Genomic DNA, 27,921 nt, shown 5'->3' with positions numbered 1-27,921 from the left:
TATGTTCATCCTCCTTTCCAAGTCTGCACCGTTGCCAAATTGTTTGTAGACTACCGTATTTAGATAGATGATGAACTATTAAAATATCTAAATTATTAAATTTATTACTAAATAGTGAAAAAGTAAATTTCCATGTGAAAAATATATTTGAGATAAAATTGATCAACAATTTAATAACAAGAATTAACTATTAAGATCAGGCCAGATTTACCGGGTTAACTTAGATCACAGCTTAGGTTACAGCTATCCCATATTATTATGGTGGTGAAAAAGGAAATGTGGCAACGTTGCTGTGGGGTATTAGGGGTAAGAAATGAAGGAGAAGAGAGAGGAAAATAGGCTAAGGAGGACCTAAGGGATAGGGGATTAACAATGAAAATAAAATAAACACAAATTAAATACCTCGAATAGTCCGTGATAATTGAATTCCCTGTAGAGGTGTGGCCACACATTGAGGTTTATCCAGCGATTTTCGACGCACTTATCACGATCTTCGACGTAATCGAGATTGAGGAATTTGTAACACAAAAGGGGTATTCAATTGAGGTTTATAGAATTGAGCATAGCGGGGTAACGAGAGTACAAGTACAAGTACGCGACTCAAGCTCCAACGAGAGAATGTCGGGAACGAGCATTTACAGTCAAATTAGTAAGATAAGAAGCCAATGTGAGATAAAGCAAACAAAATATTGATGACGGTTACATTTTAATAATTCTAAATCTAACTTACGATGATAACTTACGAAGACTTAAATCTAACTTACGATGAGTAGGGTCAGGAGGGGTAATTATGACCAGGGGGTAATTGTGACCAGCGCCATTTTGAGCTATTTGGTGTTTGATAAAATTTGGTTTTGAGGTTAAATGTTAACCTCATAATGTGTTTTTGATTTTAGTGCATCTGTGTGACTGATTAGAAGGCTTTTCCATAACAATTTCAATTTAAGAGTAGAAGGCTACAGAAATTTTTGTTGAACGGATTTGTCCATCTTGTAAATAAATTTTTGTGACAAGAAATAAAAAAATTCCAGATGAGCTCATTCATGTTTAAAAGTAAGTTAAGGATGTTTGAATTATTGTTTCAAAGTTCTAACTCAATCTAATATTTCTGAGTAAATTTAAATTTGTGGTCATAATTACCCCATCATTTTATAAAAAGTGGGGTGATTATGACCACAAAAAAGGGGTAATTATGACCACATTTGAAAACTTATTAAAAGTATAAAATGTGCTGTAATGCTCAAGATACTCAAGATGCTCAAGATTTTCTTCAATTGGTTCACAACTGCTTTCATCCCACATGTCAACAAAATTCGTATCGAAAAAAATCTACCAGATCAAGAAGTTGTTTTGATTTTTGACGGACATAATAGCCACATCACTCTCAATTTGGTCAAGGAAGCTGCAGCAAACAAAATCACCCTTATTAGATTACCGAGCCATCTAACTGACAAACTCCAACCATTAGACAAGTGTGTTTTTGGGCCTGTGAAATCTCATTGGGAAAAGATACTGGTTGATAATGGCAAATCTAAAATGGGACAGAGCCATCAGAGACTTTTAAAGAAAGAGTTTGTGGAGCTACTAGGTGAGGTATGGCGTATTTCAATGACCCCAGCAAACATCAAATCTGGGTTTATAAGTACTGGAATATTTCCTTTGAATAAAAAAATGTTTCCTGAGAACCAATTCAATCCAGTGGACTTACAAACCTATAAAAAGAAAAAAAAGAAGAGTTGAAGAAAAATGAACAGAAAGAAGCAGAAACAGAGGAAACTGACAAAAAAAGGAAAGAAGAAGCTAATAAAAATAATGAAGGAAGTAAGAAGAAAGAAGATACAGATAAAAGCCAGAACTTCTCTCAAGCTTCCACATCAAAAGTTGATTCTCCAATGATGGACATAGGAGACCTTAGCCCTTCTTATCAAGACGAAACAATTGTCCTTGAGCTACAAGAAACAGGAACAGAAGTGTTACAAGACGAAACAACTGTCCTTGAGCTACGAGAAACAGGAACAGAAGTGTTACAAGACGAAACAACTGTCCTTGAGCTACGAGAAACAGGAACAGAAGTGTTACCATCACCAAAATCAACGCCAGGATCATCAAAATCAGTTGTAGAGATATTTGCAGAAACTATAAGGAATTCTAAACATAAACAATTACCTCAAACTCCAACAAAAAAGATCGTTAAAACCAGAATAAAACCTGATAGATATGGCGAAGTTCTAACATCGAAGGAAGTAATTGAAAGACTTCAAAAGGCAGAATTAGAGAAGCAAATGAAAGAAAAAATAAAAAAAGAAAAACAAGAAAAGAGAAACATCAAGGTCAATGAAGCAAGCAAAAGGAAAAAATCAACAAAAGAGACAAAACCAAGTAAAATAACCAAACGAAATTTGAAATTTGAATCTTCAGATTCAGATACATCTGATGTAGAGATTACTGATAAAGAAATGTTTCACTACATTGAAAGTCCATTGCCACTTGAAGAGCCAGACGAGGTTGAATATGAACAAGTCTCAAACGAAAACCTGAAGCCTGGAAAGCATATTTTAGTAAATGTGTTGGGTGGGTATAGGAAAACTGTAAACTATAAATATGTGTGCTGCATACAATCAGTATTAGGCCTAGAAGAAGAGGATGACTTCGATGATGATGATTCAGAAACCAAGATAAAAGTGATGGGGCTGAGAAGAGTGGATGAACACGCCACAACATTTTTCCCAGATGAATTAGACATTTTTGTAATATCAAAAACTCAAATTTTGGGGGTTTTGCCAGACCCGAAAATAACTGAAAAAGATAGGAAGTTGATGTTTGTTTTCCCAGGATCCGTTGCTGTTTTTGAAAAAGCATAGACTTTGAAAATGTTTCTGATCAAAAGACTATTTTTTTATTAAAAAGAAGCAAAGAAATATTTTTAATAAAGTTTTTGAATTTAATATGTAGGCTTAAATAACATATATTTGTTTGACTGAGGTTAAAGTGTCACATTAAATAGAGTTTGTTGTTCAACTGATTTTATGACGTTTATTCAACCATTGGGGTAATTATGACCACCAAGAAATGATTCAATTTAATGTGATGAAAAGTGCTATCATACAAAAACAGAGGTGTTATGGTTACTATTCCCCCTAACATATGTGTATGAGAATGTATTGAGATGAAAAAGAATGGTCATAATTCCCCCACTAATGGTCACAATTACCCCAACTTTTAGTGATTATGGGTTTTTGGTGGGGTTATTATGACCACCCTTATAACTTGATAAAAAAACAGATTTGATCAATAAAACTTTTTTGGGGAATAAATAAAGGACCAAAGTTACTTCTTATTCACTTACAATGCTACTTTTTAAAACAGTAAAAAATTTACAGAAATTCAAAGTTGAAACATGTACAAAGTGGTCATAATTACCCCTCCTGACCCTACTAAACAGATGCCTACATATATGATTGCCACTGACTTGATATCGTGAATCGCACTGTAGCTGCATCAAGTTTATGCAATGGATATGTTTAGAACTGTATCATGCTCTTCATCCCTTCCCGCAATTATTGAGATTTTTGACTCAACTGGTCATTCAATCTACATCTCCTAACGAGAAGTCCATCATTTTGAAGGCACATATTGATGATAAAAAACTCAAAAAGTATGATTCAAACAATCTTTTGGGCAATATCTTCAAAGGTATTAGGATGTATGGTAAATACACGACATTTTTCAGACCTATCGAAGTTCCAGAGGTTTCAAATAAAAGTTACCCAATAATTAAATATTGAAATGAAAACATTGGGTTGTTGTCAAAAATATCACTTAATTATTGTAGAATTACAAACATGTTTCAATACCAATGGTGTCATCTTTGATTCAACAACAGTATCTGAATTGAATATTGATTATTTTCTGTTTCAGGTGACTGTGAAACATCGCCGTATCCTACCTGAGCTTTCAGACGAACTTCCCGATGGACAAAAAGCGTTGGAAAGCTGGAGGCAATACTTGACGCTAGAAAACAGCCATGTCGTTGAGTTATTCGTGGGACAATTGAAATCTACTCTCACATTTACTAATTGCGGCCATCGGTCGACAACCTTCGAGGTAAATTGATGTGTTTTTTTGCATAAATTTTGTTGGCAAAACTAAAATAATGAATGTTTTATAATTCGAACGTGCAGCATGTAAAAATCACTCAAAAAGTACAGAAAGGGTGTCATTCACTGATTAACTTCATCATTCATTCTGTTGATCAAGGATAAGCAGTTGGGAGTGTATCGGTTCGTCAAGTTCCCGTTTCTATCTGAAAGTCCAGTGGATGCAGTATCATATATTCCAATGATATTCATAATATCCTTAGAATAAGAGGTGAAAGGTTTGTTATTTACATTATCCTAGAGAAGAGCTTAATGCTTCCTTTGATATTAAAAAAGTTATATTTGAAGTTTAGAGGCATCTTTTTTTATTAATTTTAGTAAAAATGTACTATTTCAACTGTAGTAACATTTCAAAACAACAGTAATATGACAATCTTGAATGAACAATTTTCTGCAACATAGGATTATATGAATAAGCGAAATAACTTATCAGTATATTATAAATAATACAATAATGCTGTACCAGTTCATTGCCATTTAAAAGAAAAAACCTAGTCCCTAACATACCTTTTTACCTTTGAAATATAATTAAACCTAACCTTTTAGTGATGCTTCAACGAAGTGAACGGCTCAACTTCAATTTGTTTCGGTTTCTCACAAAATTGTCAAAACTGTGATGAACTGAGACCCTCCCTACAGGAAGGGCTTTTCCAAGATTTATTCATTGTATTCAGTATTCAAAATCGTATTCAAAAAAGTAATCTATTTTACTAAGAAAATGATATGATGTAATCGTTTCATAATTTTATGTTATTGTTTTGTCTTGTGGTCTTCTTAAGAAGGTTCTAACGTGATAGGCTCTATGATCAGAAATCGTCATTATTAATTATAAACAAATATCTCCGATTGGTTTTTAGTTTCAGATTTTCAAGAATTTTCAGTGATGTGTTGATTATTTGAATGCAGTGCTTCATTCCCCATTTTTTTTTTTTTACTTATTTTATGTTTCTTTATCTCAAACCCTTTTTAAAGCAATAAACCATATTCCTTTCAGTTTTAATAAATTTGAAGTGTTAATTCTTCTTTTAAAATTTTATATCAACCTAAAACAACTCAAAATTGTAATTAAGTTATAAAATTTAGGCCTATATTAATTATTTTGTCGTGTGGAAAGTGAAAATTGTTAAAATAATGAATATAACCCTAATATTTGGAGAATTTTAATGAACTAAATTTAGGAAGAGAAGTTTTGGGCTAGCGCCTGTTTTTTCTTTCCAATGTTGTAATGTGTTTGATCGAATAAATAGAATTTTCAAAAATGTTAATTAACACTATTTGTATTATCACCACTTATGTATTCATCACCACTGCGTCAATCTTCAGAATAGTTTATACATTGCAATAAGGATTATTTTCGATGGATGTAATTTCTTATTTGTTAGGAAATTTTATCTGTATTCTTCTCGGTGAAGATGAGAAAGTAGTTTTTTCTATTGCTGATCTTTTCAAGGGAAATTGATAATTTTTGGGTTGATTTCAGCCTTTCTGGGATCTTTCGCTTCCATTGGTACAGACAACTACCCATGAACTGAAGCTGTCGGACTGCTTCGACCAATTCATGCAGGATGAAATCCTGGATGGCGATAACATGGCAAAATGCACTCGCTGTAATGCACAACGGCGATGCACAAAAAGGTAATCTATTGTACCAAATTTAGGTCGAACAATTGAGAATAATTAATATGTTTTTGAAGAAAAATCTGAGACTGGAAGGTCTCCCACTAGTATCATTGGTCCAATTACATGGAAACCCCGAATAATAATAATGAATCACCCATAACACAATAACACATAAAAATAGATTTTAAAAATGTTCAATATCAATAATAATTAATCTTGAGCCTTTCTGAACTGCAATGTATACACGAACGTTTTTTTACTAGAATTTTGACATGAAGTAAATCTTTCAAATGTAAGGTATACAAGCTAAATAAAAAACACTTCACTTGAATGGGCTACTTTTATAAATTTATAAAACAACAATTATTGAAACTTGAAGTACCCTTTATTACCCTTTATTCGTTGTAATATTTTAAATGATAAGGGGTACTTCAAGTTTCAATATTGTTTTATTAAGCTTAATAAAATAGATTTATGAAAAGTAATATTATGAAAGATTGACAATCTACAAAATCAAGATGGATGGAGAGACGTAGAGTAACAAACAACGTACAGTGAGATTCGTATTACAAATTGAGCACCTAATTAACATTGGTTTCCTATCATTGTCTGTAATTTGCCGTTGCCAAGCTGTTTTCATGCCATGAATAAATATAATGAACAAAATATCCAATATAAATTATAGAAATTGATTATTAAATCATGAAAAGAAATATTTTCTAGATGAATAGGATATATATTTGAGATAGAATAGTTAACAGAACCATTAATATGAAATGAGAATCAACAATTAATCAGATATACCAGGATAACTTGAGTCACAGTTATATACTGTAGAATAAGGAGGTGGAAACGGAGAAGTGACAAGAATGCGTTCTTATAATTTCAACTTTTTGATAACTTGAATCTCACTATTTAAAGTGCTTTCGCTTTTCTACCTGACAATATATTGAACGAATTATATATTTACCTACATAGTTAGGGAATCTTATTTGGAATGAATGAGGCATTTAGTTACCAAACCCAGAATTTCCTTGAGGTCCAATTCCTAAGCGACGACTCTAGCTGCGCTATAACTGGGATAGTCCACGTATATAGACTACAATTTTTTTCTATTGGTCAATACTATAGCCATCTAGTCTAAAGACTAATGAGCTAATTTTTTCTATCCTAAAATACGACTTGAAAAATTGAACAGTGAATTTCTCATTAGGAACTCTTACTGCTATTGTTTAATTAATATGTACACTTATTGACTGCACTTTAGAAGATATAGACTAGAATTAAACATTAAAATACAATAGTAATATACCGGGTGATTACAAATGAAATAGACAGTTTGAATAGCTTGTAGAGAATTTATTTTTTAAAAGTTTAGATCATTACTTACATGATTACATAGAAGAATTCTTGAAGTTTTTATTGAAAATTTACAGATGTTCAATGTGTGCACCATTTGCAACACGACAGATATCAACACGGTAGTCAAATTCTGACCACACACGACTAAGCATCTCACGGTCAACTGTAGCAAGAGCATTTGTGATTCGTTGTTTAAGATCATCGATATCAACAGGAAGCGGTGGTACGAAAACTCTGTCTTTTACATAGCCCCACAAGAAAAAGTCGCAGGGCGTTAGGTCCGGACTACGAGGTGGCCACGGCTGAAACAACGTTTTCCTCACTTGCACGGCCGATCCATCGTCTAGGAAGATGTTCATCCAGATACCCTCTGACGTCTGAGTACCAATGAGGAGGAGCTCCATCTTGTACAAAAATGAAGTTACAACTATCTTCATGGAGTTGAGGCATTAACCATTCGGTTAACATGTCCAGATAAATTCTTCCGGTTACTGATGGTTCTTGGAAGAAGAAAGGCCCGTAAACCTTTTCACAAGATAAAGCGCAAAACACGTTCACTTTAGGAGAATCGCGTATATGCTGTACAGTCTCTCTTGGGTTTTCTGTTCCCCATACTCGTACATTATGTCTGTTAACTTTTCCACTAATGTAAAAAGTGCATTCATCACTGAAAATTAGGCGATTAAACAATGTGTCGTCATTTTCAAGACAATGTTGCATCTCTTGACAAAAATTTTTACGTACAACTTTATCATTGTCATTTAAACTTTGTACTAACTGCAATTTATAAGGTGTCATTTTCAAACGTTTCCGCAGAATTTTCCACACAGTAGGTTGAGGAATTTGCAATTCTAAACTCGCTGATCTAGTCGATTTTCCTGGACTTCGTACAAAAACATCACGAACACTATCAATTTTTTCTTCTGTAACAGAAGGTCTTCCAGTACTCTTCTTCTTACACACACATCCACTGCTTTCAAAACGTTCATACCAGTCATAAATTGATTGCCTTGTTGGTGGTGGTTTACCGTATTTTGTTCTGAAATGACGCTGCACAACAGTAACAGAGTTTGTTTTGGCTAATTCAAGAACACAATAAGCTTTCTCCACTTGAGTAGCGGCCATATTGCTAAACTAAACTGGCTGTTGTAACACGGAGCAGCCAACAATAGCCAGCAACAGTTCTACCAACATAAACTTTAAGAAATTCCCTACAAACCTATATCACTTACTATGTTGAAATGCACCAGTTTAATTTTGTACAGGCTATTGAAGTTGTCTATTTCATTTGTAATCACCCGGTACATTAATGGGCTACCTACAGCCGTCTATACAGTCGTCGCGCGGCTAGTCATACAGTCGTCGCTTAGGAATTGGACATTCAGAGTGATGTTTCTAAGTTGACAACTAAACGGATCAACTCATCGCTAAATCAATCATTGTGCTCAGAAACATAACTATTGAAACTTGATTTATTTATTTACACATTGTTGTTCAAAATGTCAACTGTATCAAATAGTGTATCATCTCTCTTTCATCATCATCCTTCTCATTATTCTTGCTAAAATAATAGGGTATTTTTTTTTAAATATAGAGTATTTGATTGACAATCAAATTGCCTCGGTCGGCTAGCCTGGTTCGTGGGTTCGAATCCCGCCGATGGCATGGACGTTTGATCATCTCATCAATTCACCAACGCACTTTCCATTACCCACGCACAAGCAAAAAGCTCATGTGGGTATCATCCGCAATAAAAAAAATCCCTGGATCCTGTACATTGTACATGGTTGGCTAAGTGAAAGTGCTGGTTCTCAGCTGTGAAAAATGTAAAAATGAAATTAGAAAATACCATTAAATTAAAAATTATTTTAAAGTCCGTAAGAGATTACTTTTAACACGGCTCTTTCTCGAAGACAAAGAGGTCCGATGCTCTATCCTTCACTAATCATTCCCACTACGTAGCAGCATTCTCCTTCTATTGTGTCTGTGTGAGAGAGCTTTGTAACGCGATGCGGCAACACTCCCCTCCAGCTATTGCTGGCAATGTTCCAAGTCGTTTACTGGTCAGCAGGTATATTGGTTTGTGTATGTTACGGAGATGTGTTCATCACAAGAACATGGAGCAAAATGACACGGCGCATCCAAATGTGCGCAGGATGTCCGTCTGTGTCCATGCTACAAACTGTGGAAGGAGAAATGGGTTTCTCCTCTTCATGTTAAAAGTAATGTTTCACAGACTTTAGGTACTTCATATTTTCAAGTTTCTATTGATTATTGAGTCCAGCTTGATTCAATTTTCAATAAAAAAAATGATTTATTGTCACAGCCAGCGCACAAATATATCAATACACTTCAAGATACGTCAAGTTTTCTTTTTGAAAAATAAATCTTCATTGACAAACAAATGTTGGTAATAGCATAGAGAAACGATAGCATAAGTTACGCTATTGTTTCTCTATGGTAATAGTTTGAATAAATTAACGAACTAATGTGCTGAATACCTTTCATTTCGATGACGGAAGCTGAACTGGCGATGGCTTGAACAGTTTTCTTGGTGTTCTAAGTACTCCTAAGGAGACTGTTGAGCGATGTAGGTTTTCGTAATATAACCGACATGATTGGTAGCATAGACTTATGATGTCTATTTGGAGAGTTTGCACTATATGGGCTTCTGTCAAAAGCTCATTTGCTAAAATCCATGAGTGCCATATGTATTCTTATCTCACTTAATTGGAACTGAAAATTAATGAAACGAATCAACTTATCATCTGGTAAGATCATCAAAAGATTAGCTGGTTCACATAATTTATATTAAGTCCATTTACCACTCTATGGGAGTAGAGTTTAAGGGCCTTTGTGTTGAACAGTTCAGATTCCAAATTTATCTTTAAAAAACGTAGCCAAACTAAGTCTAACTAACCTTATTGACAGAATCTCATATAGTGCACCACAGCCTACTATTTTTCAGAACAACAGGGTTTTTTGTCTTAAACAAGTTTTCAACTAACCCTGGATTAAGATGAACTTGCGTTAAACTACTATTGAGCTTGAATTTTGAAGTGATAACATACCCAATTCTTTCTTAACTCTTCCTAACCTCATCTAGTTACACATAATTATCTCGAGAGAAAAGGAACAGTTCTGGGCTGTTTATTCCTTTTCAATCATTCCTATGATTTGTGTGTCTCTATTTGAATAAATTGATGAAACTTCTATCTTCGATGGATTCATCTATCTTCTCAATAAGCATAATACATGTGACAATAAGAATAATATGTCGGTTTGCGTTTGCTTATTGAGAAGATAGATACATCCATCGAAGATAGATGTTTTATCCATTTATTCAATGAGATGTACATAAATCATCTTATTATGAGCTACCCGTTATATTCAAACTTCTATGTTGGGGCATTCAAATCATGTTCCATAGAATGATCCATATTTGTATTTTTCAAATTCTAATTTATTTGCTCTTTGTACAAGTTATATATTATTACATAATATTAACAAAAATAAAATTATTAACAGTACAAAAGAACTTGAAGTTCAAAAGACTAATGTTTATAGGAGATTCAATTGATAATTTAGAAATTTGTAGGTATTTGAAAGTATATGGTTTTGCAGGTACTCAATACACAAGTACCCTCGCGTGCTCGTGGTGCATCTGAAGCGATTCTCACCGAACAACAAATTTCACAAACTGATGACTAGCGTCAACTTCCCGATCGAGGGTCTCGACCTGAGTCCGTACTCTGACAACACACATGGCGACCAAGTCATGGAGTACGATCTGTATGCGGTGTCCAACCACAGTGGCACCACGCTGTCTGGCCACTACACCGCCAACTGCAGGCATCCCATCACCCAGGAGTGGCACTGCTTCAACGACTCAAACGTTACTTCCATTCAGGCGAACCGCGTCGTCACATCGATGGCCTACGTTCTATTCTACGAGCAGCGGTCGACCAGATGCCAGACTAACCGCGACTGCTACTTGCCAACCGAAGACAAGAGTTAGCAACTTTCACAACACAACTCATAAGAACAGTAATACCTTAAAATACTGGTACCCCAATAAATTATTTTAGAAATTTCAATCAATTTAAAAAAAGAAGAAATTTCATCAATCATTTATCTTGGAAAAACACAATTTCCGTTTTTTAAAAAGACGTACCGGTGCAGTCTTGTAATCCTAGATAATTTAGTATAATAACTAGTATCCTAATAATTTATTAAATTTCAATAATTATCAGCTATAAAATTTTAATCCTAGACAGATAGACAAAAATGTTTGTTTCCCCAAATATTTATTTTATTTTATTTATTCTGGACCTCTGACAGGACATGAGATGGCCAGCCATCTTAGAGCCAGGAAAAGACATTTATTCTAGACAGAGAAGTAAATAAAATTTTATTTCTTCTTGACCCACTTGTTTATTATAATAACTAGTATAGTAATAATTTATTAAATTTGAATAATTATCAGCTATAAAATTTTAATCCTGGACAAACAGACAAAACTTTCTGTTTTTCCTAATCTTTATTTTATTCTAGACCTCTGACAGGACATGTGATTGACAGTCATCTTAGAGACGGGACATGTCATTTATTCTAGACAGAGAAATAAATAGAATTTTATTTCTTCTTGACCTACTTGTTTACTATAATAACTAGTATTGTAATAATTCATTAAATTTGAATAATTATCAGCTATAAAATTTTAATCTTAGACAAACAGACAAAACTTTGTTTTTCCTAATTTTTATTTTATTCTATTTATTTTGGACATCTGACAGGACATGAGATTCACAGTTATCTTAGAGACAGGACATGTCATTTATTCCAGACAGAGAAATAAATAAAATTTTATTTCTTCTTGACCTACTTGTTCTATTTTCTATACTTGAATTTTTAATTATTTCAAAAAGTTATCAGAACATGTTTTTCATTTAAAACAATTCTCCTGTCCCAATTTGCGTTTTGGATAGTACGACCTTATTTAGTTTATTAATAAAATAGTAGGTTTAGACTGCTTGTGATCTGGTCGTCCTACAAGTGTGCAGCTTTAATTAGAATTCAAATAATTAAATGTAATAATTAGCTTTCCAAGTTGTCAAAAACAAGTTTTTTTAAAAATAAAGTTCATTAATGCTTTTTGAGTTATATTTTTAGCTTCTACTGGGTTTTCCAGCTGCATTAATTGAGAAATAAATATATTCAGTTTTTTATCATTGAAACCATTTTTGAATGTTGGAGATTTCACTTTCAGCAACCGTATCATCTCAGTTTCACTTGGAAAAAATTATAGCTGTGTTGAATTAATGTAGGATACTGTATACTATCTTAATTCTCTATTTCGAAACACAATTCGTTAATAACTTGAGATACAAGATTTAGAGGTACAAGGTTTTACGAATAAAGCTTTATCGAATTGAATTAAAGAACATCACTTGACACAAGCATTGAACTGTAATCAAATTGTGAACCAATTTAATGTCAATCCTGGTTTAATGGAATTTTCCCAAGTAACTAAATAGGTCGGAAGATTAGACACTTCACACGACTAGTTTCGGTTAAAATATTGTCGTTATCAAGTGTCAAAATGAATTCGGCTAAACTTGCTATTATCATGCATCGAAATGAATTTTTGACACTTTGCATTCATTTTCCAATATAGATAATATAGCTGGATTCATTCAGACTTTTTGATGACAAACATGAAAATAAAATAAGGGTACTAGTAATTCTTTGTAATCAATCCCGTTTTATTTGCTGAGGACAAATTTGCTGAGATTTTAGAACATTAGGCCTACTAATGATTAACTCTAAAAATAGGTTGTTGAATTAACTGTATCGATTTATTAAACACAAAGGAACATTATAATAATTGGTGCATAATAGTTTTTTCATGATGATGCTCACTGAAAGTAGTAACATAAGTAGTAATATAGCACCTAAACGTATGCAAAGGGAGATATGAATAAACCTTCATTTTTAGACGGGTTACTGGGGTTCCTAATTGATGTCTGTTAGCAGAGCGCTATTTAAGCTAACACCTTTCACTGGTAGAACTATTATCTACGGTATTTAATCTTTGTAAATTGACGGTTTCACGAGCGAGGGAAACCACTAACCTTCAAAATATTTGTTTCTTAAGAAATATTTTATCTCAACTAGATACACTTAATTTTTTTTTGTTCTTCGTTAACAAGTTTCTATTCAAATTACAGTATTTTAAAATTATAGTGCTTTGTAGTCTCTTAAGGCTATACACATCGCTTTTGGAAACTTTTTTTGTGTCTGACATTTTCCAATGTATTTCGATTTGGAACCTATAAAGTTACCAAAATGGACCAAATTTCTAAATATATACTTTTTATCATTTTTACATTTTGAGATTGCCTTAAGTGGAAATCTTCAGGGTGATCCATTTCTGAATTGGTAGCAAATCAATTCATGAGGCTATATTCTCCAAGATATTTCTTATTCATGACACATTCGATTTCTCAGAATATCAATTCTAGGGAAGCTTATTCCATTTAAAAAATAACCTAATGTCTGTTACTTTTTTAAAAATGGAATGAACTTTAACATAATTAGTATTCTGAGGAATCAAGGAAGAATATTCTGAGTCATGAGATGAACAATATCTTTGAGAATGTATCCTCAAAATTTCATGAATCTATTTGTTAGCGATTCGGCAATGGATCACCCCAAAGATTTTAACTTTCGTCTCAAAAAGTAAAAAGGATAAAAACGTTTTTCTTTGGAAATTTGTTCAATTTTGGTAATATCCAAAACTTTCAAAAATGTCACCAGTAAAAAGTTTTCCAAAAGCGAGGTGCACAGCTTTTTGAAGCAAATGGATAAAAGTACATATGGTTCATCGTTTAAAATGAAGGTTAACCCATTTATTTTGCTGAAATTGTTCTAGAGATTCGTGGACGCCAATTACTTTCAATTTATATAACCTAAACTGTAATAGGCATTCACAGATGATTCTGGTTTCTAATCTTGCAATATAAATGCAATTTGATGGGTTAGAATAGCAATAACAGTCTGCACTATTTCGAATTAATTAAATTTTGTAGTAAATTATTCAACTAGTTCTAAAATGAGCCCAATTTTAAAAGTATATAAGTAATGTAGACCGTTCTATTGCTCAACAATATAACACAGATTTACTAGCGTGGGTATTCTATATTTTGATTCCATATTTTTCTTTTCATACTAACAGTAACTATATGGAATAAGAAGTAATTTGATAAGTACATCGGTTGTGTAAGTAAATCGTATATCTACTGCAAGGCCTATTCCTAATAAGATGACAGTCATGTCCAACTCACTGTTGATATTAGAGCTGAATAAGTACAATTTAAAAATATTAAATAGGATAATATTGTTGATCATTATTAAAATATTATAACCCGATTGAACTGTATTAAAGTGGTACATGATTGCGAATCACCCTATGACAGATATTTTTCTTCTGATGATGTACCTTATTCCCATGGAGTGATAAATTTATTTTTGGAGATATCTTCCCCATGGTAAAGAATAAACAATATGATAATTATTGATAAACTAGGAAATGGATGGTTGATTTGTGATTATAAGATTAATGTTCGATTTTTGTTGATACTTTGTCCTCGGCCCAGTTTAATATAAGGTTTGCTGTTGGTTTCTTGTGATTTTTCCGTTATTTAGAATAAAGGTATACCGTATAAGATCGTGACAAATCGGCATAGTACACTATGTTGAGAGTATTTGTTGACATCCAGTATTATTTTCTCGTTTTTTAAGTACATTTCTCGTTTCATTACTTTCACAATATTATTTCTGATGTCGGTACTGATATTTCTGTTGGTATTGGTTTTTGATTTCAAATTCTCAAAGTTGTTAGTAGTTGAAAATTTGTGCAATTTAATCATACTTCATTTGAATGATGACAAAAATAATGTGAAATAATAAAGTGACTTGTACACAAAGACCCTTTATTATCCATTATACCCAAAGTTCATTTTTTCCTATACCGTACCGCCTCTAGTGTAAAAATTGTGTTGTATCATATTCCTCCAAACACGAATGATGTAAGCTTTTTTTATCTCGAACGAGCAGATGTAACCCGTGTACCGCAAGGGTTTGCAAAAACTCAAATATAGATACATTATATTCTTATCGTTCCATTATAATGAACAGTATTATCCTATTAATTTTTATATCCTGACAAAGGACGAAGGAGTGAGTCAATTAATTTTATTGTCCAACGAACTTGAACTTGACCTGTGAAAAGGTTGAAAAATATGTGTTCGAAATTTGAAGCTGATTGATCAATCCTTTCTAAAGATATTGTAGAACATACAAACAGATGGACAACGATTTTAGCCTTCAGTAAGTCAAAAGTAAGAACTCGCTGACGCTCGTTCAATCATACTTTCAACATAAGGTATTAACACCACAATGCCTCTAAGTTTTTTTTTTATCCTTTGTAGAGGCAAAAGATTTCACCTTTCTTAATGCTCATTGCTCACCTATAGTATGAAGAATATTTGTGTGAAATTTCCAGTTTGAAGGCCTAATAGTAGTTTGGCTGTGTTCCGAATAATGGTACTTAGCCTTTTATATAATAGAAGATTATTACATCATAACAGTAAAATCAAAGAGAAAGGAAACAATTTTGTACTTTTATTTATTGGTCACTTCCCTTTCTATGTCAGTACAAAGGAAACTTCTTGAAGGAAAGGATCTTGGAGAAAAAAGTTTCAAATACAAAATGAAGATTTATCTACAACTTCTTTGCTCTCAAAACTTTCCTACCCTAAAAATAAAAAACGTTCTCGATTAGGATTTGTATTGGTGTCTCATCTCATATGTTAGCATCGTCTGATAAATTTTCTTATAAAAACTGAATAAAATCACTAAATACATGTTTTTTCGAATCACAAAATATCATTTGAGCCAATTTTCAAAAATGTTCATGAATAATCAGATTTAGAAAAGGCATTGACAATAAAGATATACGCTTCAGCTGGGTGGGCTCTATTTTTATGGTAGCAGCTAGTAGCTACCGACTGTACTTTATATATATAACAGCTCGTATTTCTGCCATTACAGTATATTGTATATATGACACCTGGTATAATCGAACTACTGGGCTGATCGAAACATTCAGTTTCGTTTAGCCCACGTCTCGATTATACCAGGTCCTGTGTCTCGATTAGACCAGGTATCGTTTAGACGACCTGGTATAATCGAACTACTGGGTTAATCGAGATGGAATGTTTCAATTAACCCAGTAGTTCGATTATACCAGGTGATATAAAAGAAACCTGGTCTAATCGAGACACAGGACCTGGTATAATCGAAGCATTTGTTCTTGATTAACCCAGTAGTTGGATTATAGCAGGTCGTCTAAACGATACCTGGTGTAATCGAGACACAGGACCCCGGATTAGATTAGACTTTCCCGATTAGACCAGGACCTGGTATAATCGAACACCTGGACTAATCGAGAACCTGGGATAATCGAACACCTGGACTAATCAAAATACACCCAATTTTTTGTTTGATCATAATATGTTCTTATTGAGCCTTGCATCAACAAGTTCAACGTGCCAACATTGTACAACACATTTGTACAGGTTTCAATGTGCGGACACAGCTACGTGCGTCCCATCCTATACAATATTGAGTCTATGTAACAGTGTTGCCAATTTTCTAATCAGATTTCACAAGCCAAATATTGCTTGTTGAGTAGCTGGTCGAAGGGTATTATTCGCGGTATTCTAAGATTCTAACCTTTAAGTTTATTGTGCAAATTCATAGTATACAGTTCTGTGTTTTTTAAGGCTGTTCGGAACATTTTTTATATTTGAATTGGATAATATTTTTCAATATAATTGTTAAGATCATTATAAGAGTAAGAAAAAGTGGCGACTGAAATTTTTAAGTGGTCTAATAAGCGAGTTATGGGTCGTTAAAGTGCTAACTCCGTTTTCTTTCCAGATCATAAACGGTTTCGACCATATTAACAGAACTTCTCTTAAAAATTCAAAAAATGTATCTTTCCAAACTGAATCATTTTATTCCCCATATTGTTCATAAATAAAAAAGTAGCCTAACATTTTTTGTAAATTCGATCACTTGTTTGTTTTGGCATAAATCGCGAAAAACGCATATTAGAACAAAGCCAATGATATACTGAATGTATAAAAAAACTCCAATGGAAAATTCGAAACCGTTTATGATCTGGAAAGAAAACGGAGTTAGCACTTTCAACAACCCATAAGTCGATTATTAGACCACTTAAAAATGTCAGTTGTCACTTTTTCTCACTCTTATAATGATCTTAACAATTACGGTATATTGAAAAAGATTACCCAATTAAAAAAAGTGTACTGAACAGCCTTAAAGAATCACAAACAATTGTGTTGAATGTTATTGTTAGAGGTGAATATTCGTATGTATTTTTATTATAGGCTAACATGTTGAAGGCTATGTAATAAACCACTAAATTTATCACTGGATAAACCACTCAAGTCTTGAATTATTTGTAAATAGTACGTGGACATGTAAAAATGTTATTGCCATTTTATGTCATATGACATGATTCAAGTATATTAATCTACACAATACTGGAACGTAATCGACTTCTATTCCTAGTGACCACAAAAAAAGTGTAAACCTATGTGACGATTCTGTTGTCACTATTTCAATCCAATTGAAAATAGGTAGGTACTGTCCCACTTGAGGTTTTTAGTCAGAGCCGCCAATGGGTCATGATTCCCAATGAGACCTACCGTACGTTTAGACTTATCAAATATTTATTAAAAGATGACCTATTAGGCCATCAAATATTCGACAGGGTATAATGGGCCCTTAAGGCTCAACAGTTTAATGTTTTTTTCAAACTGGATAATCTTTTTCAATATAATTGTTAAGATCATTATAAGAGTGAGAAAAAGTGGCAACTGAAATTTTAGTTTTTTCAAGACGTGGTCTAATAAGCGAGTTATGAGTTGTTGAAGTGCTAACTCTGTTTTCTTTCCAGATCATAAACGGTTTCGACTATATTAAGAGAACTCTTAAAAATTCAAAAAAATGTATCTTTCCAAACTAAACTGAAACATTTTATTCCCCATATCGTTCATAAATAAAAAAGTAACATTTTTTTGTAAATTCAATAACTTGTTTATTTTGGCATTAATCGCGAAAAAACGCATATTAGAACAAAGTCAATGTATATATAATGAATGTATAAAAAAAACTCCAATGGAAAATTCGAAACCGTTTATGATCTGGGAAGAAAACGGAGTTAGCACTTCAACAACCTATAACTTGCTTATCAGACCACTTAAAAATTTCAGTTTCCACTTTTTCACTCTAATAATGATCTTAACAATTATATTGAAAAATATTATCCAATTTAAACAAAAAAAAAAAAAAAAAATGTGTACCGAACAGTGTTAATTTATCAGTCACGTTTCTGAATGTTTACATCTTTCGGCTGATACCCACATGAGCTTTTTTGCTTGTGCGTTGATAATGAAAAGTAAGAGGGTGATTTGATGAGATTATCGAACGTCCATGCCTACCAGCGGTATTCGAACCCATGACCAGGTAGTGATAGCAGACTGAAGGGTGCAACGCCTTAGGGTAGAAGAGGAAAGGAGTTACCCATAAAGGATAAAGCATTTTGAGGAGGGAATCAGCGCTGCTTTTCTTCTCCTTTAAAGCTAGTGATGGAAAAATTGTATGTTGACAGGCCGCTCGAGCCATAAACTTTGTTGTCTTCAAAAGCGGTCACATGAGGCCTCTTTTGAAGCCGCGCGGCTTTTTTGAGGCCGAGATAAAGGTACTTCAATGTAAAACAAGCGTATACCTCTATTTCGACGTTTACCTCATCCGTTTGCGCACACCCTTTGTCATCTCGGCTATCCTGGCCTGACCAGGATATTATTTTCATCATTATCTTTATAGACGCAAGATAGACATTATCTTTGAGTTAGGCATAGTCTTTAAAATATTATTTTTTCCATTGAATGTCTATTGTTACACCTACTATTTTTAGAATTGATACTGCATGAAAATAACACAACTATGTTCAAAAAATTTCATGTTATTGATGATAATGTTGGCCGACACGGGTGGAAGCGATGCTCTCAAATCTATCGGTCGACGTCGACAATCAAACGAAACATCTTTGGTGTGTGAAAGCTGTGACACCATGTAATTTCTACCCCACGACATCAGGAAGATATATGTGCGAGTCTACTTACTACATTGGGTGCCAAGATTACAAATGTTAAGTCAGTATGAAAGATGTCGCGTGTGAATGTCCTGACGATGGTTGAGGTCGTTTTGTTTGTTAAATATAGATTAGTATGGTACCCACGGTTCACAAACCCTCATATAACGTTAATGGACTTTTAGTCGTGGGTTCACAATGGATACTTGCCTGCTCCGTCATCCATATTTTCCTCGGCCTCCGAGGTAAATGCATCAAATATATAGACTGTACGGTACTTTTTTAGGTTGACGCAATGCAGAGTTTTTGCTGCCGGTTCAATTATAGGAACCTGATTGTTCATACCAACTGAACTGTTTCTTCTGTTAGGGTACGATCAGAACCCATGAGATGACATTATAATCCGTGCAAATTTACTTCCGACCTGGGATGGACATGCGCAGCAGAGAAAGAATAGAGTAGAATAGCTGCCTTTATTTTTCACCTAGGAGGGCGGAGTTAGGGCGCAGCCGGCCCTCTCTTACACTCATCCCTCAGATAGCAGGAGCAGAAAGCATTCAGCGGGAGGGATACAGAGGCGCGATGTTGCCGTTTTGAAGCGGCCAGCGATCTCTAACTTCTAGTGACTTCATGTGCTCATGCTACACATGCGAAGTTTCCTGTCTGAAAGCGGTCAGACGACTGACAAATTTGCAACTGCGCTTCCACTATATTAATCACTGTAATTGGCTGATCTCCCTCCATTTCTCTGCGCTGCATATTCCTCCAAGTCTGAAGTAAATTTGCACGAACTATAGGTACTTACTATTTCCAGCCTACTATAAGAGCTAGAATAAGTCATCATCAAGAAAGGTTCATAGATGGGCGAATCTGTCAAGTTTCAAAATAATCAATCAACAATCAGTTGAAATAAAATAAAATCAATAATAAGTTCATTGTAGGACTATGAAATAATAATCAGACCAAATTGGTTAATGAAAATGCGATATTAGACGTTTTTAAACGTTTTTCTTTAATATACAAAAATAGTCATGGTAGGAAAAATAGGACAATTGGTTTACTCATCTTCAAACTGTTTTTTGGTATATTTAGAATAGCATCATAAGATTGTAGATAAGACAGGTAGAGCGCTCTATCTCATGAAGATTTACAGGTAGGCCTGATAACAATGCACTTGTTTTTGAAAAACACTTTATTTTTAGCTTTAAACAACACCAAGTTAAAAAAACATAAAATCTAAAACAAAAAATATGCTTACAGCAAATTCCATCATTTGAATGGAACAGTAAATATTATAAGCAAATCATTTCTTTCAAAATAGTCTTCAGAACACATTCATTCTGATTCCGAAACATAGATTATTGCACTTAGGCGAATAAGGCATTCTGAACATTGCATGAGTCTATGGAGTTCCCAGAGGATCGTTATAGACAAATTCCTTGGCATTGGGGTTCAAATCTTGCCACCTGGATTAACCTCCTTGGTCTTTTTTTTGATGCCTTAGACCCCTTGCTCTGCTCAGACTCAGTATCATTGCAGGCAGAGGACACAGTAGTCGACTAAATTTGATCATCTGCTGGTTTTGTCAGCTTCAAATTCTTTTTAGAATTCTTCTGCTGCCCTCTGAATACTCGATCGTATATTTGATAGTTACCTGGGCGACTTCAATTGGCAATTTTAGTTGTGCGAGCTTCAGCCTCCTTGAACTCTGTCAAGTCTCATCTCTGGATTTGCGTAGTGTACCCCACCTTGTCTTTGTCAAATGTCGATGTACCCCCCATCTGTTCATTTTTTGTGACTATCCCAATGCATATCCAACCCTAAGTTCATTATAGCCTCTTTCGACTTTGTCACCATTGCAGTCAGGATCTTACCATGGCTCCAATTCACGTTGTCCACCGCCATTGCACCGACTTATCAAAGTGTCTGTTGTGGCGAACTCCAAATCTACATTCTTCAATTCTAAAGACAGGATGTCTTGTTGTCTGAAAATTATTTTATCAACAATGGTTCGAAGATCAAGTGATCTAGGTTGAGATTCGTCTACAAGGTGAGGCATTTCAATGACAACTTCGAAAAAGTTTGAAAATCAAATGTAAGGAAAATACCTTAAAAAGTTCGCCATTTTGTGTTCTTACGATTACGGTGTTTCCAATGTGTTACATCCATGAATACCGAATCGTCGTAGACTCTTTCTGCAACCGAAAAAAATACATTTTATAAAAAAAATACGATAAATTACTGTAGCTTTTCACCTACAGTATATAATCAATTATATATATATATATAATATATATATATATATATATATATATATATATATATTATATATATATATATATATATATAGCACATAACAGAAGACACTTTAAAGTTTGTAATATAAATTAAAACAGGAGACACAAGACATAAATAGATTGAAAACACTTAAAAACTTACATTAGAAATGGGGGAAATTTTCGGAAACTGAGTTTCCTTCCTCAACCGAGCAGACTGCAGTTTGAAATCTGAACTAAAATAGTTGTTGATTTATTAGTTGATTAATTTTATGATTATAGAAATTGTCCACAACTAAAATATTTGAGTTATCGGTAACATAATAGTTATTTATGTATTGATATTAAAGATTTAAAAAAAAATTATCCAATTAATTTGATAAATCAATTTAATAATAATAAGATGATTCAATTTAATGATTCTATATAGTAATAATAATAATGTTATAATGATATATTATTAGAATAAGATAAAACAATTAGTATCGTCTGCAAAAAAATCTGGTCGGAACGAGATTTGGACCTGGGTCCCACACTGTATCAAGCTACACTCTAACCGTCTTGGACACCATGCCCTCGTAACAGTTAATGCGAAAAAGTAGGAACATGAATTGCTGTATCTTCAAAGATAGGAAAAGTGACTTTTTAGGTTAGTTTACGGTTTTTTAATTATTACAAAAAAACCGGAGGTCTTACCAAAAATCGTTACACATACGTTTCTGCGCCTTGTTTCAAAGAACTTGCATACCAAATTTCATCCAAATCGAACAATAACTGCGACTGTAACTGCGGTACAAACAAACAAACAACAAACAAACAGACAAATGCCGATTGAGTCGAAACTAAGACCTCAGCTTCGCTTCGGTCACACGACCGTTTGATTTCAAACTGCAGTCTGCTCGGTTGAGGAAGGAAACTCAGTTTCCGAAAATTTCCCCCATTTCTAATGTAAGTTTTCAAGTGTTTTCAATCTATTTGTCTTGTGTCTCCTGTTTTAATTTATATTATATATATATATATAATATATATATATATATATATATATATATATATATATATATATATATATGACAAATTTAATTCTTTTTATTGATAAAAATACACATCAATTTACCCATCGCACAATTCCTTATAATATACATTCAACTATAGTAAATGCTTTCAACATTGATTTTACTTCATTGACATCTAGTAAACACCAATTTGAATATCAGAGTAACAATCTAATAAATAAAATTCCAGAAAACTTTATTAAGGATAAAATAACAAAAACCAAATTGAGATTAATAGAATCTTGGGTAAAACAAAACTATTATTTTAAAATTGAGAACTGAGTTGGTTGAATCACCAATTTTGGCAATATTAATTATTGTGTAAAAATTATAAAAACTCGACAATTATTATATTATTTTTCTGTGCATTTATATTTTGTTCATCAAGTACTTGGATTATTGATAAAATTCAAAATCTATAGATTACCATCCATCAACAGAATTGTTTCATTTGTACTGCTCTTTAGTCGAGCTCTTGACTAGGATAGTCAAGAAACTTAAACATAATAACTTGAACTCGAACATAATATGGCGTGTATTTCATATTCTTTCCATCTCTTCTAACAAACCTACAGTTTAACTCATCTACACTAGCAGAAACAATTTGAAAACGCTCGCGATTTTTGTGAAAAACTGATTTCAAAGTTTCTATTTCTTGTTAAGAGTAATTAAACAAGCCATTTGTGTGAGTCGCGCATTCACAGAAACAATATATAATTTTCATTGATATTGAAAACGAAGTATTTACTTGAATGTTGAGTTTGACTATACTTGAAATGGAAATGGCGTCGAATGTAACTGAAAACTGCGTGAGGAATGATAAGGTAAAAATTTACTGTTTTCAGCTTATCAAATGAACAGTGCTACCACCCGTTACAGGGTTACAGCAAATAATATTATTTTACCTCAAGAATAATGGGACAAGAAATCAAATAAACAGAATCCACTGTTTTTTTTCATCTCAAAGATCTCAGAGTTACCCTTAAATATAGGAGTAAACACATCAAACACTAATGTGTCCTATCTGCCATCATATTTTTTATTCAACTTTCATTTAAAATAATAACTCACGATACCAGTCGACCATGAATTGAGTAAAGACGAATTGACAAAAGGAGAATACTCGACTACTATAACATCCATTTGTTGGTGTAGTTGGGTGCTTCATATACTTATAAGATCATTTACAGAACCTGAAACTCTACCACTCTAATTTTATTTCATCTACTGATGCTTAATAGGGTAAAGAGATAAAACGTGAAAGTCCACTGTCATATCAAATCAAATCAAATCAAATCGTTTATTGCACAAAATATATACAGAATACAACTGAAAGGAAATTGACAACTTTGTGCTACACGTCGGCAAAAGAAAACTTGTACGCCGACGTGGAGTCTTGATATAACTTATTCACTTATACATTAATATTAATATATAAAATGATCCCACAATATTATAATATAGGCTAACAGTAATTAACATTCAACCAACTAAATATTCCATTCTAAGAAATAACAATAAATTAAAGATATACATAAAGCTGAATTTAAGATTCATACAACATCAATCAATATTAAACCAAATCATTAATTGAATAAAAATAATTTTCTTTCACCCAGGTATGGAAATCTTTTATTTTAGGCTTCTTTGTTTTGTTTTCGGATTGGTTTCTACGGATTTGCAGATTTGACGCCTAGTAATACTTCTACGGGATAGGGTGCTATCAACTCTTTCAATTGTGATTAAGTTTTGAGCGACTTGTCTAGTTACTCTTTGAAAATTTTGAATATTTTTTAATTTGAGCACATGTTTCTTAATAGTCTTTAAAATGAACAATTGTCTTATAGTGAACAGATTGGAATTTTGAAACAATGTGACACTTGGGAAATCTCTCGGATACCTCATTATTGTTTTGATAACTAACCTTTGTAAAACAAATAGAGGTTTTAAAGTTGAATCAAAAGTTCCTCCCCATATAGAATTACCATACTGAACTAAGGATTGGAATAGAGCAAAATAAACAGATTTTAGTAATTTTAGACTCAAAATACTTCTAAGCATGTACATTTTTAAATTGACCACCCTTAATTTTCTACAAAGGTAGCTAATCTGAGGTGACCAGCGTAGATGCTTATCAACAAAAATACCAAGATACTTGTAATTGTTTACACTCTCAATAATCTCATTGCAAGAATCACATGGATACCTGTTACAAGCATTATTCAAACAAAGCCTGTTCATATCTAGATCTCCTCTTGTTGTTGGACTGAAGGTCATACATTTTGTTTTACCAAGATTTAGTCTCAAATAATTACACTTTAGCCACTGAGAAACCTTATAGTAACCCACTTTTGTTTGCTTGATAACATCTTCCCAGGAACCTTCTTGGAAGATAAGTGCTGTGTCATCAGCAAAACAAATTGTCTTAGACCCAACTGAGTCCAGTACACTAGGCAGGTTATTAACATAGATCAAAAATAAAACTGGTCCCAATACAGTCCCTTGAGGTAGACCCCATGTCACATCTCTAATCTCACTATTACTACCACCACAGCTAACGATTTGGCTTCTACCCCTTAGATAACTTTCAAAGAAATCTAACTCTATTCCTTGAATACCAATATTAGATAGTTTCTGGATCATTTTATCATGTGGTACTGTGTCAAAAGCCTTGGCCAGGTCCAGAAACATTACCAAGGTTTTTTTATTTGTTTTGAAACCATTGTATATTGTCTCAGTTAAGGACTCCAATGCATCCTCTGTGCTTCTAACCTGTTGGAAACCAAACTGCCTCTTATCAAGGATTTTATTAACATCTAGATATTCAACTAATCTTTTCTTTACCAATTTTTCGAAAATTTTAGAACAAAGTTATGAGAAAATATATATTAAAAAATTATATGGAAAATCTCCGACCATGTCGAGGTAACTGAGTAGGTGAGCCCTGCCCCGCCAGCTGCCACACAGCAGCTTCGTGGCAGTCGTCATCTGGATTACTGGGTAGCTCATTGAGGAGGGGTTTGTTGGACTCTTTCTGAACAGGTCCTACTGGTTGTTGCTCTTATCTAAGGGTAAGACACTAATGGAATTGGCAGCATCAGGATTGCCACCATTCAGAGTTCTCTCAGAAGCAAGAATGTTTAATAGATCAGTAGGTTGTGTACTATGAAAATAACAGAACAAACACTATACTATCAAGTATTAGGCCAACTGAATACAGTACATGGATCTTATATAAATCTCTTGCTTGAGCTTGAGACTCAGCACATCTCTAATCGATAAGTTCTAATCCATAAGAAGAAAACACTAACTATTCCCTGTTATACTCCACTGCACACTTCCAGCAGCTAATAAGCTCCCATCAGCAAGTTCTTGGCCACTTTTAAAGCACGCGAGGCGCCTAGCTTTGACTTTTGCATGTAGTGGTCCCATGCAGTGGCGGTTGGTGTAAATATAGTTTGGAGGTTGCAGATATCAATCCTAACTTTCATAGTAAATAAGAAAGCAATGAATTTAGATTATTAAACTATCATTACATGGAACTTGAATTATATCATTTTTTCTCAACTTAATTCCAAGTCACTGTAAGAGATAACAAGGAAATGAATAAGTTACAAGATTTAAACAATACAATAGAAATAGGAAACCCAAAACTGTTCTACATCTATCAGTCTCTATTATAGCTTGGAAAGACAACAGTACAAATATATTTTTTTTAACTGCCACTTGTACTTACGCGCAAACGCAAACCCAATTTTACAGCTTGTGTGAAATTTTCGAGATTTGAAAGTCTTTCAAACTTACCAAGGTCAATTTCTTTTTAAATTACTATTAAACTAAATAAATCATACAATAAATTTTCAATAGAATAAGTATATCGTTCGTTTATTACACAATCACTTACATATAATCCTTGAATCAAAACAAACAACACTTTTCAACGTGGTCTGTCGCTTTCGTCTGTACTTGAACTGTAGCACTGTCTGTAGTGTGATACCATCGACTATCGATACAAAGGCATTCTCATAGGTGGATTCACGGAGGATCGGCAGCCTTGATTGTGGGTTGATTTAGTTTGTGCTTTCCTCCCCTTCCCCCTCTCCCAAAGAGGCAAGATAACCTCTCTCCCTCACCCCTCCTTCATCCTCCCCGTTTATCTTTCTAACCACCACTTCAAGAAGCGTTGTCGAGAAGTCAACATCTTTTTCGTTCCGTGTCTCCTGTTTCCGTGGCGTTCGAGCTGAACGCAATTACCTCGTTTCGTTTCGTGATATATGTGCAATATCATATAGGCCTACGCATAAAGACAGGATATCGTCAGCAGTAACTTCTACACACGAGATACAGTCCACTTCCTCGCCAGTTCCAAGGTTAGTGCAAATTAAAGACTTACTTTTGGGGTTGTCGACGTTTTCGTGAATTAAATCTTAACTGTACCCCAATCCATAGGTTTGGAGACAGGACGGGATTACCACATGGTCCACCAGGCCTGGGATATGTTCTATTTCCAAGAGATTTATTTTTCAATTTAAATTTCAATTCGTTAATAGTAGAGTTACTTGTTGATACATGCACTGATATCCATGTTAAATCCAGTTACAAAGTTCCTTTCCAAATCTCCTTGTTTATCTAATCAGTTACTTAGTTACAATGGCAAGCCCACAAGCCTTGCTTACTATTCGAGTGAAGAAGAAAGAAACTTTGTTTAGCCGTGTTCAACAAGCTTATGACTTGTTGAAGGACATCAATGATCCTAAAATTCAATCTCAATTTTTGATAAGAAGCATATCTATTGAAAATACTGTGAAAGAATATTCTGCACTCTTAGATGAAATCAATGAATTATCTATTCAAGTTGAACCTACTAAAGAACCTGAATATCAATCACTTACCGTTATTGATAATTTATCCTGTGCAATAATAAATGCTCGTGATAAATTGAATCAAATGAAAAATGAGAAGCCGAAGGAGAAAAGTGAACCTTCACCTTCAACCTCTCATTCTCCCCGTTTGAACATGATATTACCTCCAACTGAAATAAAACCGTTTGATGGCTCTGATATTTCAGACTGGCCTAGATTCAAAAATATCTTTTCATCATTGATTGTGGATGATAAATATTATTCTCCTGTTCATAAATCTCATATTTTGCATAATTTGTTGAAAGGCGAAGCAGCCAGAGTAGTGAAATCTTTTCAGATAAGTAG

At 33.6% G+C, this 27,921-nt stretch overlaps 2 protein-coding genes and 1 long non-coding RNA gene across 11 annotated transcripts in view; 2 read left to right on the top strand and 1 right to left on the bottom strand.

The window, feature by feature from the left end:
- LOC111046942 (ubiquitin carboxyl-terminal hydrolase 2) overlaps positions 1-15,129 on the top strand; it is a 29,683-nt gene extending 14,554 nt beyond the window's left edge. For all 9 annotated transcript variants that reach the window (XM_039442621.1, XM_039442618.1, XM_039442617.1 and 6 more), the window contains 3 exons: positions 3,919-4,104; positions 5,638-5,792; positions 10,764-15,129. In XM_039442621.1, coding sequence (XP_039298555.1) covers positions 3,919-4,104; positions 5,638-5,792; positions 10,764-11,157 — 735 coding nt within the window. In that variant the 3' untranslated portion in view covers positions 11,158-15,129. The remainder of the gene's footprint in view (positions 1-3,918; positions 4,105-5,637; positions 5,793-10,763) is intronic.
- On the top strand, positions 14-3,912 carry LOC111046933. The gene is made up of 2 exons (XM_039442625.1): positions 14-1,962; positions 2,014-3,912. The coding sequence occupies exons 1-2, from the start codon at positions 1,893-1,895 to the stop codon at positions 2,859-2,861; spliced, it is 918 nt and encodes a 305-aa protein (XP_039298559.1). The 5' UTR covers positions 14-1,892; the 3' UTR covers positions 2,862-3,912.
- A 5,248-nt stretch (positions 15,130-20,377) lies between the features above and the next one.
- LOC120354813 lies at positions 20,378-27,347 on the bottom strand. The gene is made up of 2 exons (XR_005573201.1): positions 26,619-27,347; positions 20,378-21,581 (listed from the first exon to the last, which is right to left on the bottom strand). It is a non-coding gene; the product is annotated as an uncharacterized LOC120354813 (long non-coding RNA).
- Positions 27,348-27,921: the final 574 nt, after the last annotated feature.

This window comes from Nilaparvata lugens, chromosome X (assembly GCF_014356525.2).
Source record: "Nilaparvata lugens isolate BPH chromosome X, ASM1435652v1, whole genome shotgun sequence".
Taxonomy (NCBI): domain Eukaryota; kingdom Metazoa; phylum Arthropoda; class Insecta; order Hemiptera; family Delphacidae; genus Nilaparvata; species Nilaparvata lugens.
Note: the sequence above shows the minus strand (reverse complement) of the source record. Positions and strands in the feature narration are given on the sequence as shown.

Excerpts from the sequence above, each read along its gene's own strand:
- LOC111046933 (XM_039442625.1), top strand. The coding sequence starts at position 1,893 with ATGATGGACATAGGAGACCTTAGCCCTTCTTATCAAGACGAAACAATT. Across the intron at positions 1,963-2,013 it reads CCTTGAGCTACAAGAAACAG|GAACAGAAGTGTTACAAGAC; the intron begins GAACAGAAGTGT and ends TACGAGAAACAG.